The sequence below is a fragment of the Stomoxys calcitrans genome, chromosome 2, assembly GCF_963082655.1.
Source record: "Stomoxys calcitrans chromosome 2, idStoCalc2.1, whole genome shotgun sequence".
Lineage (NCBI taxonomy): Eukaryota > Metazoa > Arthropoda > Insecta > Diptera > Muscidae > Stomoxys > Stomoxys calcitrans.
Window position 1 is genome coordinate 19,687,046 of NC_081553.1, and position 14,114 is coordinate 19,701,159.

Consider the following 14,114-nt stretch of genomic DNA (forward strand, 5'->3'; position numbering starts at 1 on the left):
GGTTTAATGGCTCATATGCGAACCAGTTAGAGAAATGATTAGTTTCAAGAAAAATATTTATTTTTTTAATATACATATGTATGTATATATATTTATAAATATATATGTATATATTTAGATTGTTCATACAAAAACGCCAACAAAAACAACAAAAATTATTATGTTAAAATATATAAGAGAAATAATTAAGTTAAAAAAAAGAAATACTGGTGGGTGTTAGCTTTGAGAAAAAAATCATTAAAAAAAGAAACAAGTATTTATTTTAAAGACAGGCGGGCCATAAAATTGCGAAATGGTGGTAGAAAAAACCGCGTGAAATGATTTGTGATGGGGATAGAAAAAACAAAACCTAAAGCAAATGTTGTGCTTTAATTTTGCTTTTCTTTTTTATATATTTACAATATCTTTTAGTTGTGTTTTATTTTTTTCATTATTTTTTCTTAAGGGGGAAATTTCCTTTTTTTGCTAAGGATAAAAAGGGTTAAAGGATAAAGAGCAAAATAAAACAGTTTATTTGTTTTGTTTTGATTTGCATAAAAATCACAATTTCATACTTTATTTTTCTTCATTAACGATTTTTTAAATATATTTCTAAAAAGTATTATGGTGTATATCCTTATATGTTATGTTTTTTTTTTTTTTTTTTTTTTGCTTTCAAAAAATCCCTTAACATTGTTTTATAAACTGTAGAAAACAAAAGAAAAACGAACAAAACCGTTGTATTGTGTGTACTTTTCCATATAAAAAAATAAGTAAAATTGACTCTGCATAATAATTGTTCTCTAGGGACCCTACTAATAACACTCCCAACTTACTCAATGAAAAAGGACACACATGCATATTTTCACAAATATTCGAATGTTTAAAAAAATTCATGCAATCAAAAAAGTATTACTTTTAAAAATTTTTCTCTATAGGAAGTCTAGCTTTACTGGTCTAATCCTAATCCTAAAATTGCTTAAGAAAATCGAGCGAAATTTATGGACTTTCATATTGCATACGAGTTGAAGCCAGAACTTTCCAAAACATAAAGGTCCTTCCCAGCTCTAATACATGCATAGTTATATTTAACTTTCAAATATTATTTTTCAAATTGCACAAAATTTGGATTCTATTTTTTAAAGGCCCTAAAAGTCCTTCTTGAGTCGCCATTTTCATAACGATTACTCTACTGCTCTCTCCAATCTTCTTTTCGTGAAGTACCACAAACTAAATGGGGATTTAAAATTACCAAGATTCCGCTAGTCTGCTTTGCATACTTTAAATATACTTTTTATACACTTTTGTTTGGTTACCACGTTGTAAAATAAACAGGGGTCACAAATTTTAAGGGGCCTATCATTATCTACACGTTTTAAATGTCGTTATAGTTGGGCTATATGTCAATCATTGCGTATGAAAATTATGTAGTTTCTGTTCGTACAGAGACGTGCATGTAAACCATCAAAAACTTTTCAATTTACTACACTTAACGATGCCATTAAATATGAGCCAACCATTAGATTCCTCCTTGCTTCGAAGTGCGCTAAAAGTAATCGATATCAGATTGTGGGGATTCACTCTATGAATGATTGTTACACATCGATTAAGAACATATTAAAACACGAAACTTTTAGTACTATACAGTGCAATGCAGCGAAAATTGTATGGACATGACATCAATCCAGTATAACCAAGTTCTGGATAATTTACAATTACAGGTTTATGTATTGTAGAACATCTGTCTTCAGGATTGCCATGATATGTAATTCACAATTAAGTGTGGCCACCTGTAGAAATATATCTATTGTGAATAAAATTAAAACAGTGGAGCACAAAATTAAAATTTGCTTTACGCTAGCGTTAATGCACATTTCATATGTATTCTTATTCTCTTGGTTTCAGTCGGCTTTTCAGCTAAGGTTTTGTCCAACGACAGAGCTAGATTGAGAAAGCTTGTTGATGCCCTATGTTCACACTGAACAGTTTACTATTGGTTATATTTTATTTACAATTGGAGTATATAATTGTAAATAAAGGAAATATGTATGTATGAAGTCAATACTAGGCTTAAGAAACAAAAGATCAATAATTTTATTTAATATTATGCTTTCTTTAAAACAATATCAATCTTTTCATTTCGTGTACCACTGAATTAAAACCACTTATCTTTAAAAGTAGCAGCATAAATCAAGTACTAACTTCATTTTCGGGAAATTTGTTTGTAAATAGGCTGCGAAATATGCCACAATCTATTGGACGACATAACAAAAACAAAAATTCCACAATAAAAGCAAATTCATTGAAGCAGAGATGTTGTAACCCAGTCGTGAGTTTTTATAACATTTGCAATTAATTGTAGCGAAATTTTAATGACACAACGACATGTCGCTATTATTTTGCTCAATGACGACGGTTGTACGTAACGGATTAAATATAAATATCCTTTTATAGATAATATATAGGTCTCACTAAATGTGATTACAGAAAGCAGTTAACCGTACTGACTTCATTCACAGCGAAAATGCCTTTTAAATTGTTGAGAAATCCGAAGGGCTCTGTTTTTTTTGTCGGAACATAAAAAAATCAAACAACAACACGCAACAAAGACAACAGTACTGAAGCAGAGTTGATACGGCCGATTTCATAAGCATTTAATTACATTTGCAATTAAAATTGTGCGAAATTTACCCTGATGCAGCGAATGACGCTACTATTTTGCTCCTAGAACTCAGTACCACTTCTACGAAATGTGTTCGCATTATCTTCGTTACCTTTTTTTAAGCGTGTTTTGACAGTTGTTCGTGTGAAAAGTCGAAGTCAATACTAGGCTTAAGGATGTCAATTCAGCATATTTTGACATTTTTAATGTGCATGGGCCTTTCTACGATTTATTGCAACTAACGCAATCTTCTATTAGTGAATCCTGGATAATATGGTTATGCAACAAAATGGATCTTTGAGTAAATGACAATTATTATAAAGACTTATCAGAAATGAAATGTGAACTATTTAAACTTTCTCTGATCAACTTCATATTTTCACTACATAATTTAAAAAAACAATCCATAATTTGTAAAAATATTGTATGCGTGTCCTTATTTTTAGATGCGTGGTAGAGTATAGAAAAAGAGTAAAAAATATGTTATTGTATGTATTGCTTCTAAATTTTTGTATATATTAACTTTACTTTTAAATTCCCCTCAGTTTGAATAAACCTTAAGGTAAATTTTCTTTTTATGTAAATTTAATTAACATCAAAGGGGAAAACTTGGAAACTAATATCGCCTGCAAGGGTTTATACGACGCTACACTGTAAGAAAATTTATAGTTTTTATAACATAGTTCTTTTTTTAATTTTTTGAAAGTCAACAATTTTTGCAAAAGGGCATGTAATTTACAATACACGGCGGGCGGATTATCAAAATCAAAAAGACTTCCTCAATAATGAATTGACTAATATTTTGGGGTATTATTTTAATTTACCGTTTTGTTTGTTTTCTTTTTTTTTGGTTTGGTTTTAATAAACATAATACATACTTAAACAAAGGTAAAAATATATAAATAGATTTATTTAAATTGTATGAAAATGTGTTCCACAACTTTGAATACGAGGTTTGCGCTGTTGCGCTAAATTTTCATCTGGAGGAGAGAAATTTTCATTAAAACTTGATTTCGTTTTGTTTTAAATTTTCTATAACAGAGTTTTGTTTTTATTTTTATTTATTTATCATTGTCGTATCGTTGGGTTCGCCACGACTTTATATTGTTCATCTTTTCTTTTTTGTTGTTTGTTGTAAGAATAGAATATAATTAAAAGAAATAAATAAAAAAAGGAAAAACAATTAAGTTAGTTTATAGATTGAATGAAGCTTATGTTTAGTTTTGTTGTTGATTCAAAATAATATAAAAAGTTCAAACCAAAATAAAGATGTAAACACACTGAGACAAAATATATAAAAAAATGATAACAACGGAAAAGAAATGTAAATATGTATGGAAAAATAATTACTTGGATATTTAATCATTTATAATATAGTAAAGAAAAATAATAATAATAAATATTGAATTTAATATGGATATGATTATCTGGTTTCTTTAAATTGTTGAATTCTTATTTTCATCCATTGCAAATTAATATCAGAATTGTTTTTTAAAATGTCTCGATTTGATGTGTTGCGAAATTTTAATTCAAGTTTTATGGCACTGCGAATTTAAGCGATAACAGTTTATAACAAGCCACACGGCAGCTCTAAAATAGAGCAAAGTTCCACTAGTTGAGGGTAATTATGGAACAACCCTGTGTTAAATGTGCTGTGAGGTAGGCGGCTCTGTTCTCATCTTACATTCACTTCTCATCAGATGATAAGTCAGCGAGTGCTATGCACTACGTGTAAGTTCTTGATAGATATTCAGTGTAGGATCATATAATACATAAGTTGAGCATTGTTATGGCATGTTTTTCATAAATAGTTATGGCCAACTGAACAAATACATCCATTGTGAATAACAATGTTCAGATTTAAAAAATTATTTGTGAAGTGTGAAAAAATTTGAAAAGTTTAGTTAAATAACTTGCTTTGGAAAGTTTTTGTGGTAAATTAAACTTTGCTAAAATGAAGCAGTACCAAAAACAAAAATCCTTCATTGACAAGGGTTGCCGCCGCAATGTACAACATATTGCTAAAACAACAACAACAGTACCAAAAATGGCCTGTAAGTGGCAGCTTATTAGAATTTGCTGGGTTTAAGAATGTTGGGTAGAATAGAAAAAATTTCCTGTATTATGCTTAACCATGACATGACCAACAAAGCCGACAATGCTATGAATAAAATGTTGACATTGAACAAAATAAATAACGTATATTATTTCCAAAGATGTGTGTATTTTTCGAAAATTATAAAAAAAACTGCGAATCGTACTGTGCGAAAAAACGTTCCATACAGTATATCGTAGGATTATGCAATTTACATATGTATGTATGTACGCGCTACATGTAGTATTCATATGTGGTATTTGATATGACATCTAGTTATGTATAAATTGCATGGATTTTCTCAAAAATTAAACGAAACTCTTAACAAATTTTATGTCAATAGGACAAGTGTTTCTTTGCAAAAAATATTATCTTTGTTTTGGATTGAACTCATATTATATTAACAAAAAAAAATAAAAAAATATATCTTTATGTATGTATAAGAAAAACTTTTATGAACAGCAACTAGTTTGTAAATCATCAAAAAAATAGTGGTAGTAATAAAATAATTAATAGGTATAACCAATGTACTCTTTGCTTTTAATTTTATGTAGTATTATGAATAAATAATAACAATATTTGCTTGTGTTTTGATTGTTTTTGCTTTGTTTTTTTAAGGGGGGTAGGGTTGGTTTTGGTTTTTAGTGATCTAAAAATTTACTCTTTAATCTGTGATATTCACCTCTTGGCAGTGTTGCGCCGGTGCGTGAGAACATGGATTCCATGTCACTGCCTAAATCGCGAGACATACTGTGACGCCAGGGTACACCCATGCTATTGGCAGCGGTATTAAGTCGGCTAAAATCACACAGAGATAGGGGAAGAAAGAAAACAACATGAAATTTTAAAAACTTTTACAAAATCCTACAAATATTTACACTAAGATAAAATTATATAAAAAAAAAACTATATTTAATACATTAACTATATTGTAAGGTTTGGATTAGTAGAGCATTGGTGATTAACAACAATAAAAAAAAGCTTCCATATTACAACCAACTAAGAAGTTTAAACATTTTCTTTGAAACTAAAACAAAGCTAAAATTTTATATAGATTAATACGACAAGGTCGCATTATAAAATAATTATAGAGTCGAAACCTCGGTCTCAGTCCCAGCATATCACACTGAATTTTCAAAAGCGTTATCTTAATAAAATGTTGGTGGTTTAAGCTGTGTTCGGGAACTAAAAAATTTGGGCGTACTTTATTTGCCAGCAGAGGAGAGCACGAGAGAGAGAGAGAGAGCAAATTTTGACGGTTAGAAATTAGAGAAACTGCAAATTTCTACTGGGACCTTTTTTGCCAGCAGAAATTTGCAACTTTGAACAGATGTTTTGTAGAGGTCAGTTGTTTTATGAAAAGCAGCCGTTACATGAAAATACAAAAGCTAAAGGCAAAATTTATCAAAAAGGCGGAGGTAAATAAAAAATATATAAATATTGTTTATTGGTAATTATTAAATTTGTTTCATTTCTATTTACTTTTAATGAAGATTCATGGCAGCAGCTAGTGTTCAGTTACAAAACACTCGACAAATGAAGTTGCAATTTCACCTCAAGTCGGTTATTCTACACTAGAAGGTAAGTGCAAAATTTGCGTGATTATTTGGAAAATCTTGAAAAATTAAAACACTGTTTCCTTCCAGACACCAAGAAAAGAGCTATTATCGGTGTCATATGTGTTTTGATAGAATCATCCTCATCGGAGAGAAACGATGAAAACAACACCATTTCTTTTAATTAGTTAAGGAGGGAAGATGGTGCCACGGGATTGAGTGGGTCTAGCTGGGGAGTTAAACCAGTGACGCACGGTGGGATTATAAAAAATTTGTGCAAATTAGTCTGCCAATTGTGAACGGATACAGATATCTTCAATGAAAACAAAGTGTACGTAGCCGCCACATGACCAAATAGAAAGCTCCCTTAGCCTCACATCAGTGGTCGTAGCAATTTATCTAGCCACAATATTCAAAATCATTAGATGGTTTGTTCAAGGTATCTTTGTCAGCACAACAAGTGTACTTTTGTATACGGTGATGGCATGTAAAGCAGTTGTAGACCTATGCAGCCTTTGAAATGCATGTTGATGCACGGCGAATCGAAATTGTCCAACGAGAGGAGCGGGAGGAGTAGTCCCTTGTGGGTTTTGGCTACTGATGAGAGAAGGGAGATCGGTCTGTACGACTTCCTTTTGCTCGTGTCCAGTAGCGGGATCAGACTGCCCATCTTCAAAACATACAATAATAATGTTCAGATAGGCTGAGGACAGTTGTAAGGTAATCGACTTCAGGCAGATCCAAATTCTTCAGCATCGGTGTAGAGATTCTGTCGGGAACCATTGCTTTGGGCGACTTGGCGCTACGAATGTTGCACGGTTGTTCTTGCAGCACCGTGTTGTACATTGAAAGACTCCATCGGGCCAATGAAAGACTCCATTGGGCCAATGAAAGACTCCATTGGGCCAATGAGGTACGTACAACCGGCTGCCATGGGATTGCACGGTAATTTGTGATGGCTGTCCATCCTTTTCACTCTTGGGTCAATAAATTGACGTTTATTTAAGGAAAATGCCTCACAAGTATCGCCAGCATTTTTTATTTAAAAAAATTGTTTTCCAAGCAAGCAAATAAAAAACTAACAATAACAAAAATCAGCTGTTTTTCTGCAAATTTTCACTGGGAGTACTTCGTTCGCGTACTTTTGCTTTGAAATTTTTTTAAGGGAGTAAACCGCAGATTGATTTGAAAAAGGAACCTCGAGGCAAGTCAAGAAAAAACTGAATGCGCCCTATTGCTGTCACAACCCGATTAACGCTAAATGTATCCATATTTGGTTTGACTGCATAATAGTTGGGGGGGTTTGGTTTGGCTCTGAACTGTTAAAAGTTTCATCAGTATGATTAAAAAAGTGTAGTTACTAAACAACCCGGTGAAGAAGAAATGACACGAGGGCGATACAATTCCATGCAGTCCTTTTCGAAATCGGGTCCTGTTTAAAACTTGTCGTTGAATTCGAGCCCTGTTTTTGGACCACCACCATGGCTTTTGGCAACGCTACCTACTACATTATAATGTTAAGGATGCGATGTACAAACATTTTGTTCATTTTGAGGTGTTTGAGTTCGACAACAATAGACGGTTATGATTCAGAAGCGAATGCTTTTGTTGAACAATATAACGAGCTGTCAATAAAACAGATATCATATTGCTGTCATTTCCAGTTTCATAGATATACCAGTGTGAACTTGATAACACTTTGTGTCAGCTACCCTCTCATCTTTCTTTACAACTTTAGTATCTCTTGTAAACTGTAACCACTTTCTAAAGACTACACTGAATGACAACCACACAACATGAACATACAGCATATACAACAAAGTTGTCATCGAATCACTTACAGGCAACAACTGTTTGGTTTAAGGCAAAGCAAAAATCTACATAAGCGACAGAAGAAACTAGCATTTGAATTCCTACTCCGAATGGGGGGTTCCAAACTATTAGACCTACAAATGGGAGGAGGAGGATGTTTGGAGTTCAATTTGATAGAAGAAAACTTTAGCAAAAAACATACATGTATTTACAAAACAAAGCTAAAAACAAACAAGGACGAACAACATGACATAATACAAGTGAAGGTGGGTGGATGGATGAGTATGGGTGGTTGGTTGGTTTGTAAAACTAGGTGATCTACATTTCAATTGTCATACATTCAAAATAAAAAGAGAAAGGCTTTCATGCATAGGCAAAGATTATATACGAAATCAGGTATCAAAGGGTAGAGGCAAAGAAGAGAGAGATGGAGAGTAAGAAAAAGCTTAAGAGTCTCATATATACTTACACTTGTTTCTTTTCGATTGTTTCGCTATAAGTATAACTCACTTTAGTTCTACATACGAGTGAGTACATAGATTGATTGATGCGTTTTGAGTGTTTGTGTTTTTTTTTGTATTTATGGGACATTTTGTGTAGGAATGGGGTCAGTATTTTTTTGGGTATAAGTTGCATTGTATCCCATTAAAATTATAACAAATGTATGGCCACAAGGGTTTAATTGCATTATTCACAGATAATAAGCAATAAAGACAAGGCAACAACAACGAGCGAGCGAGCGAACGAACGAACGACAACAGTATTACAACATAGATTTTCCATAAGCATCACCACATCATCATCATTATAGTAATCAATGACATGGTTATTGGGATTTTAAGTGCGCACACATTGACGATACGTTTGAATAATTTAATATTTGGTTTTGAAATATAAATTCATTGTTTAACACACATTTTTTTATTTGTTTATATTAGGTTTTGAGGTTTTATTTTTTGAGTTTTTTTATGTTAAAAAGCGCAGCATGGAAATAAAATGTAAAAAATACATATTTTTTATTAGCATTTTAAGTGAATGCAGTTAGTGTAATTAAAATTATAAAATAATTAGAAAATAGAAAAAAACAAAATGACAACATTATGGTAGAGAAGCAAAAAACGTATAACAAAATCGTAGGAGAACTTGAGAATGAGAATAAACACACAGAGACTTTGGCTGACAAAAAAACCCCATGGACTCACCTGCCAAATGGATCCTGATTCCAGAAAGGACTTTGCGCTTGTCTCATATTATTTAAAAGACGACTTGAGCTTGGAAAACCGGAGGTAATATCATTGTTAACGTTCATACGATTTGTCAATGCACGTACCTAAAGGAAAAGGAACGAATATACAGAGAATTAAAACGCATGGCTTATATGAAACATTTTTTGTTGCACTTACACGTTGTAAAAGTGTGGAGAATAGATTTTCGGCCGTTAAAATTTCGAAACCATCATCATCATCCTCTTCGCCAGAACTTTGTGAATCATTGTCTTGACTCAATTTTTTTACAGGCCGAGAACTCCTAAATTTTTGGAAAATATAGAAAAAAGGCATTTTGGAAATTATAAATTGGAATTATTAATTTTTTTCGGCATACCTCAGTTTGTGCAGCGTAAAGCGTGAATCATCATCAGCATCGCGATTAGAGGATGAGGTACGCAATTTTTGGAATGGCGAACTATCATCAACTCCACTCTCGCTTAGAAGTGAACTAAAATACAAAAGAAAAATAATTTTAAAATAAAATCCAGGGCAAAAGAAGTGTGTTACTGCAGGCAACACTGAAAAATAACATACTTTTATCAATAAAGAGTTTAAAATTTAAAAAGTTGCATTTTTGTGCTCATTTCTCTTTCGAGATGAACTGAATGATGGAAAATTTCAGACAATGGAATTATGTGAACCGCAGGAGATACACCACACCAACCATGATTTGGCACGTTTCCGTTTGAAGCCCTAATACCTAAAGATTTCCGATGATGACCCCTCTCCTTACCGAGGTGTCGTAACGCGTCTAATCGTGGCTGCTGTGGTTTATATCCTGTGGCTTTCTTTAATTTTTCATTGCATAAAATTTTCGATCATTAAGCTCATCTCGAAAGAGATATTAATAAATCATTAGAAAAATTATCTTCGTCCTAGCGGGCATTTAAAATTAGAAATTAAAAAAAAGTCGGTTGAGCCAGACCGTGGCTGCACAATGATGCACAAAACCATGTGTATACCCTGGAAAAAAATTGTAATAAAATAAACACACATACATTTGGAAGAGTGACATAGCCAGTAGGACAAAGTGTCAAGATTGCTTAGTATGTTGTACGCATTTCGCAATTTCTTCGAAACAGATACAACCTACCAATGTACGACCTTTGAAGCCCTCACACTTATGTTGTAGCCACATTTCCATGTGGATGTAGCAATTCTCGCCAAGCTCCTGTAGGCGAGCAAGCTCGTTCCGGTCCAAAAGACCAATCGCCGCGGAAACAGGGTGGCCATTGTTTATTTATAGGCGCCAATAACTCGCCTTGTCATATCGAGCATTATAGGTACTCAGTATTTGTGCAAGGGCCGGTGCCGCCCGGCCTCACTGAGATTGTAGGGGCTCAATATCGCAAATTGAGAAGAGCTGTGCAATCATGTCATCGGAAGTCACCGTGGTGCACAGCTAAGCATATCCACATATAACGCTAAACGCCTGGATCCGAATCCTGACGACAGCATCAGAGAAATTATACAACGGAGGTTAACCCCTTTTAATGCTTTATCGTAAAAAACTTCTCTTCAAAATGTTGTCGCCTTGCGGCACGGCGTTTGGACTCGGCCCCATTGTTATGTAAGAAGTCCCTGTTCCTTAATAGAATGTTCGTGGGCAAATTTGTATTTGCCATAATATGTATAAACTTATCGAGGACGCATTTGGTGCGTGTTTGCCGGTCCATAAGTTTACTTCCCATACAACATTTTTAAAGAGGTTTAAAAAGCCAAATCGGAATCGTGGAATATGTGGGCTACATCTACTTGAGAGCGTATTTGCTGGTAGCGTTGACAAACGCAAAGTTCCAATAGCCACGCGATCTTACGCCAAAGCAACAAAAAGTTTGATTCGAAAGAGCAAAGGAGTTAGCGCTCTGGCAGGAACGTGGTGAATCTCCAAACATCGTCTTAAAGAAACATTTTCCAATTGAGCAATTTGTAAACTCCCAAAATGATCGTGTTTACTTTACCGTGCACCAAGGTACAGGGGCGAGGTGAGTTCGGGTAAGAGGGCCTCATGGCTCGGTTTCTGTGGGTTAGTGGAGCTCGTGAATGAGTCCTTTAGTTTTCGGAGGTTGGTATATTAGGACCCGAAGACCCTCTTGAGCATACTGAGAATTGACGAAGCTTGGGCATAGTCCAATTTCGAAACTCTTCGAACACCTGATTACAACGCACTTTTCGGGGTGCTCGGGTGTGGCCAGTGGACCACCGAATTCCGACGTTACAGATGTCCCTCTGGATACGAAGTAGCGCTGGCGGCTGTTGAAGGGATGATAACGGAGGAGAGGTCGTTTGAACTCTACAAATCGAATAGACTGGCTAGGGTATCGCCTGCCACGCTACAAAAGGCAGGCCGGTATGCCATGAGACTTCTGGAGAGATTTTTAGAGCTTGCGTTTTGCTTGGCTATGTGCCGACTACATGGCGTCGGGGAAACCCGGCCCAAAGGCTTTAGGCTAATCAGTCTGTCGTCTTGAAGACACTTGAGAGACTGTTGAATGCGTACATAAGGGATTTTCTTTACCCATCGTTGGGTAGCACCTACCGGCATTACTATGCCAGTGGTCGGTCAGTTGAGAGTGCCCTCCACGACCTGGTGGGTTACAAAAAGCCGACAGGCGTCTTCACTTTGGCGGCTTTTTGGATATACAAAAGAGTTTTAATAAAGTGGAGTTGGGTCCATTCGTCGTTATCAGGCTCTTGGTTATCAATAGTTGCCTATGCTAATGACGGACTCATTTCGAGTAGCCATCGTTTTCCCTCATGGATAGCCTTCATGGCGCGCTGAAGAAGCTGTCGAGATGTGCGAAGGCCAATGGGCTTGGCATTAACCTTAGGAAAACAGAGCTGGCGTTGTTCATAAGAACGAGGAGATATGGCAAATATGGCCGCTCTCTAGGGAGGCTAAATACATGGGCATTTTTTTTGACCAGAAATTGAACCTGAGAAAAAAACGTTGAGGAGAGAGTCAAACGAGAGCTGAATGCGCTCTACTCTGTCGCAACTCGGTGGGCAGGAGTTGCAAGCTTAGGCCAAGTATTGTTTACTGGATGTACACTGTTGTAGTTCGAACGAACCTCACCTATGGGAGCCTGGTGCGCCACTGGGCTCTCGAGGTGTGTTTTCGCGGTATGATGGAGAAGGTACGGGCTATTGCTTCGGTGCTGATATCGAGGGCAAGGTGGAGTGCTCCGAGAGCCGCGCTGAATGCGAGGGCGCCGCGTTGAAGACAGGGTTGGGTCGTGGATAGACTTTGGGAGTGGGACGCCAATAAGGAACTTCCTCTGTATTGGCTGTTTGGCATGGTGGATTCCTACTGTGAAGAATGTGCTTACTTGGCGTGGCTCTGTGGCCGAGTTTGTCGGGACCGAGGACATCGATTGTTCTCAAGCTGGGGAAGCGTGACCTTGGATGGCTCGTAGGGGTCTTGACCGGCCACAGTCTGGTCGTTTATATAGCAATGGGCAGCCCATATTGCTGTAGATATTTCATTTCTCTTTTTTTTTTTTGTTTTTTTCTTTTCATAATTTTTTACATACCCAATACGATGCGTTGGCCGTAGTCGTGTAAATGTCGATCTGCTCGAAGTGCTAGTAGCTGCTGTGTGTCCCGAATCAGAGGGTTCTATGCTACCCTCACGGGGTGTTATAAAACCACCACCCTCAACGGCAATGGGTATTATGAATTCACGTGGACTCTTCTTGATGGGTTGTGACGAGCCGGTTATGGTCGACTGTGACATATTAGTGGTGTCCGATTCTGAATCATTGGTCGATTGACGTGATAGAGATCCAGACCTAAGAAATACACAACAACAACAAGAGGTATTAACTTTGCTCAACTAAAATTTCATTAATATATGTATGTAGCTTACCTTGTGGTGGCGTTGGAAGTTGTGCGCATGTAGGTGGATGGAGGTTTTTGTATGTGTATAATGTGTTCTTTGGGTTCTAAGCTAGAGGCACGAGCACTAGCCAAATTTTTAATGGGACTATAAGGAACTGGACCTTCACGTGGTGGAGCACTGCGTAAATCAGCGATTGGATGTTGCATTTCTGTGGTGAAACGCATGGCTGGCTGTTCAACAATTGGAGCCTTAATATCCAATTGAATTTCCGATCTGCCAGGTTTGCGGCGAGGTAGGGTAGCCGATTTGAGAGTAATGGAGGCTGTTGAGGTTTTCATGGTACCGGCGGGAGCTGCATTCGAGAGATTATCACACATACCTTGGGAAGCCGAAGCTGATGCTGTATATCACATAAGAGAGAGAGAGAGAGGAAAATAATAGTTGCAATATTTATTTTGAATAATTACTCTATGGATTCGTTTAACATTTAAAGCATTCAAAAATATACAATATACTATACTTATAGGAAAATTTAAAGTTTAGATGATTTTGGCCTTTTTTGTAATAATAATTTAAAAAAAAAATGATGAAAACATGACATGAAAGTATGGATAATGGATGAATTTAAAGCGCAAACAAAATATCTCCAACACAATCGCCTTTTAACATATCGTACATACGAGGTTGAGAAGGAGCAGGATAAGGAGCAAATTTTGTATGTTTCGGTTAATAGAAAATGTTACAAGTCGCTACTCTGCCACTACGCACTGTCTCTTGGGCAGAAGAGCGAGTTTACGAAAATAAACAACAACAAAAAAAACTACACAGCGAACAAAATTGAAATGCTGCTACTGATTTTAGAATGTGACCGTTTGTGGTGGTATAGTGTTCATGAATGGAA

At 35.7% G+C, this 14,114-nt stretch overlaps 1 protein-coding gene across 9 annotated transcripts in view; it reads right to left on the minus strand.

The window, feature by feature from the left end:
- LOC106080367 (mucin-19) overlaps nt 1-14,114 on the minus strand; it is a 99,354-nt gene that overhangs the window by 25,702 nt on the left and 59,538 nt on the right. For 5 of the 9 annotated variants that reach the window (XM_013241716.2, XM_059363232.1, XM_059363235.1 and 2 more), the window contains 7 exons: nt 13,241-13,613; nt 12,906-13,163; nt 9,707-9,820; nt 9,508-9,631; nt 9,307-9,434; nt 8,134-8,238; nt 5,419-5,534 (listed from right to left, as the gene is read on the minus strand). In XM_013241716.2, the coding sequence (XP_013097170.2) occupies nt 5,419-5,534; nt 8,134-8,238; nt 9,307-9,434; nt 9,508-9,631; nt 9,707-9,820; nt 12,906-13,163; nt 13,241-13,613 (1,218 nt within the window). Of the gene's footprint in view, nt 1-623; nt 3,759-5,418; nt 5,535-8,133; nt 8,239-8,573; nt 8,622-9,306; nt 9,435-9,507; nt 9,632-9,706; nt 9,821-12,905; nt 13,164-13,240; nt 13,614-14,114 lie in introns of those variants that run through there. The other 4 variants (XM_059363240.1, XM_059363239.1, XM_059363236.1 and 1 more) reach the window with 4 other exon arrangements.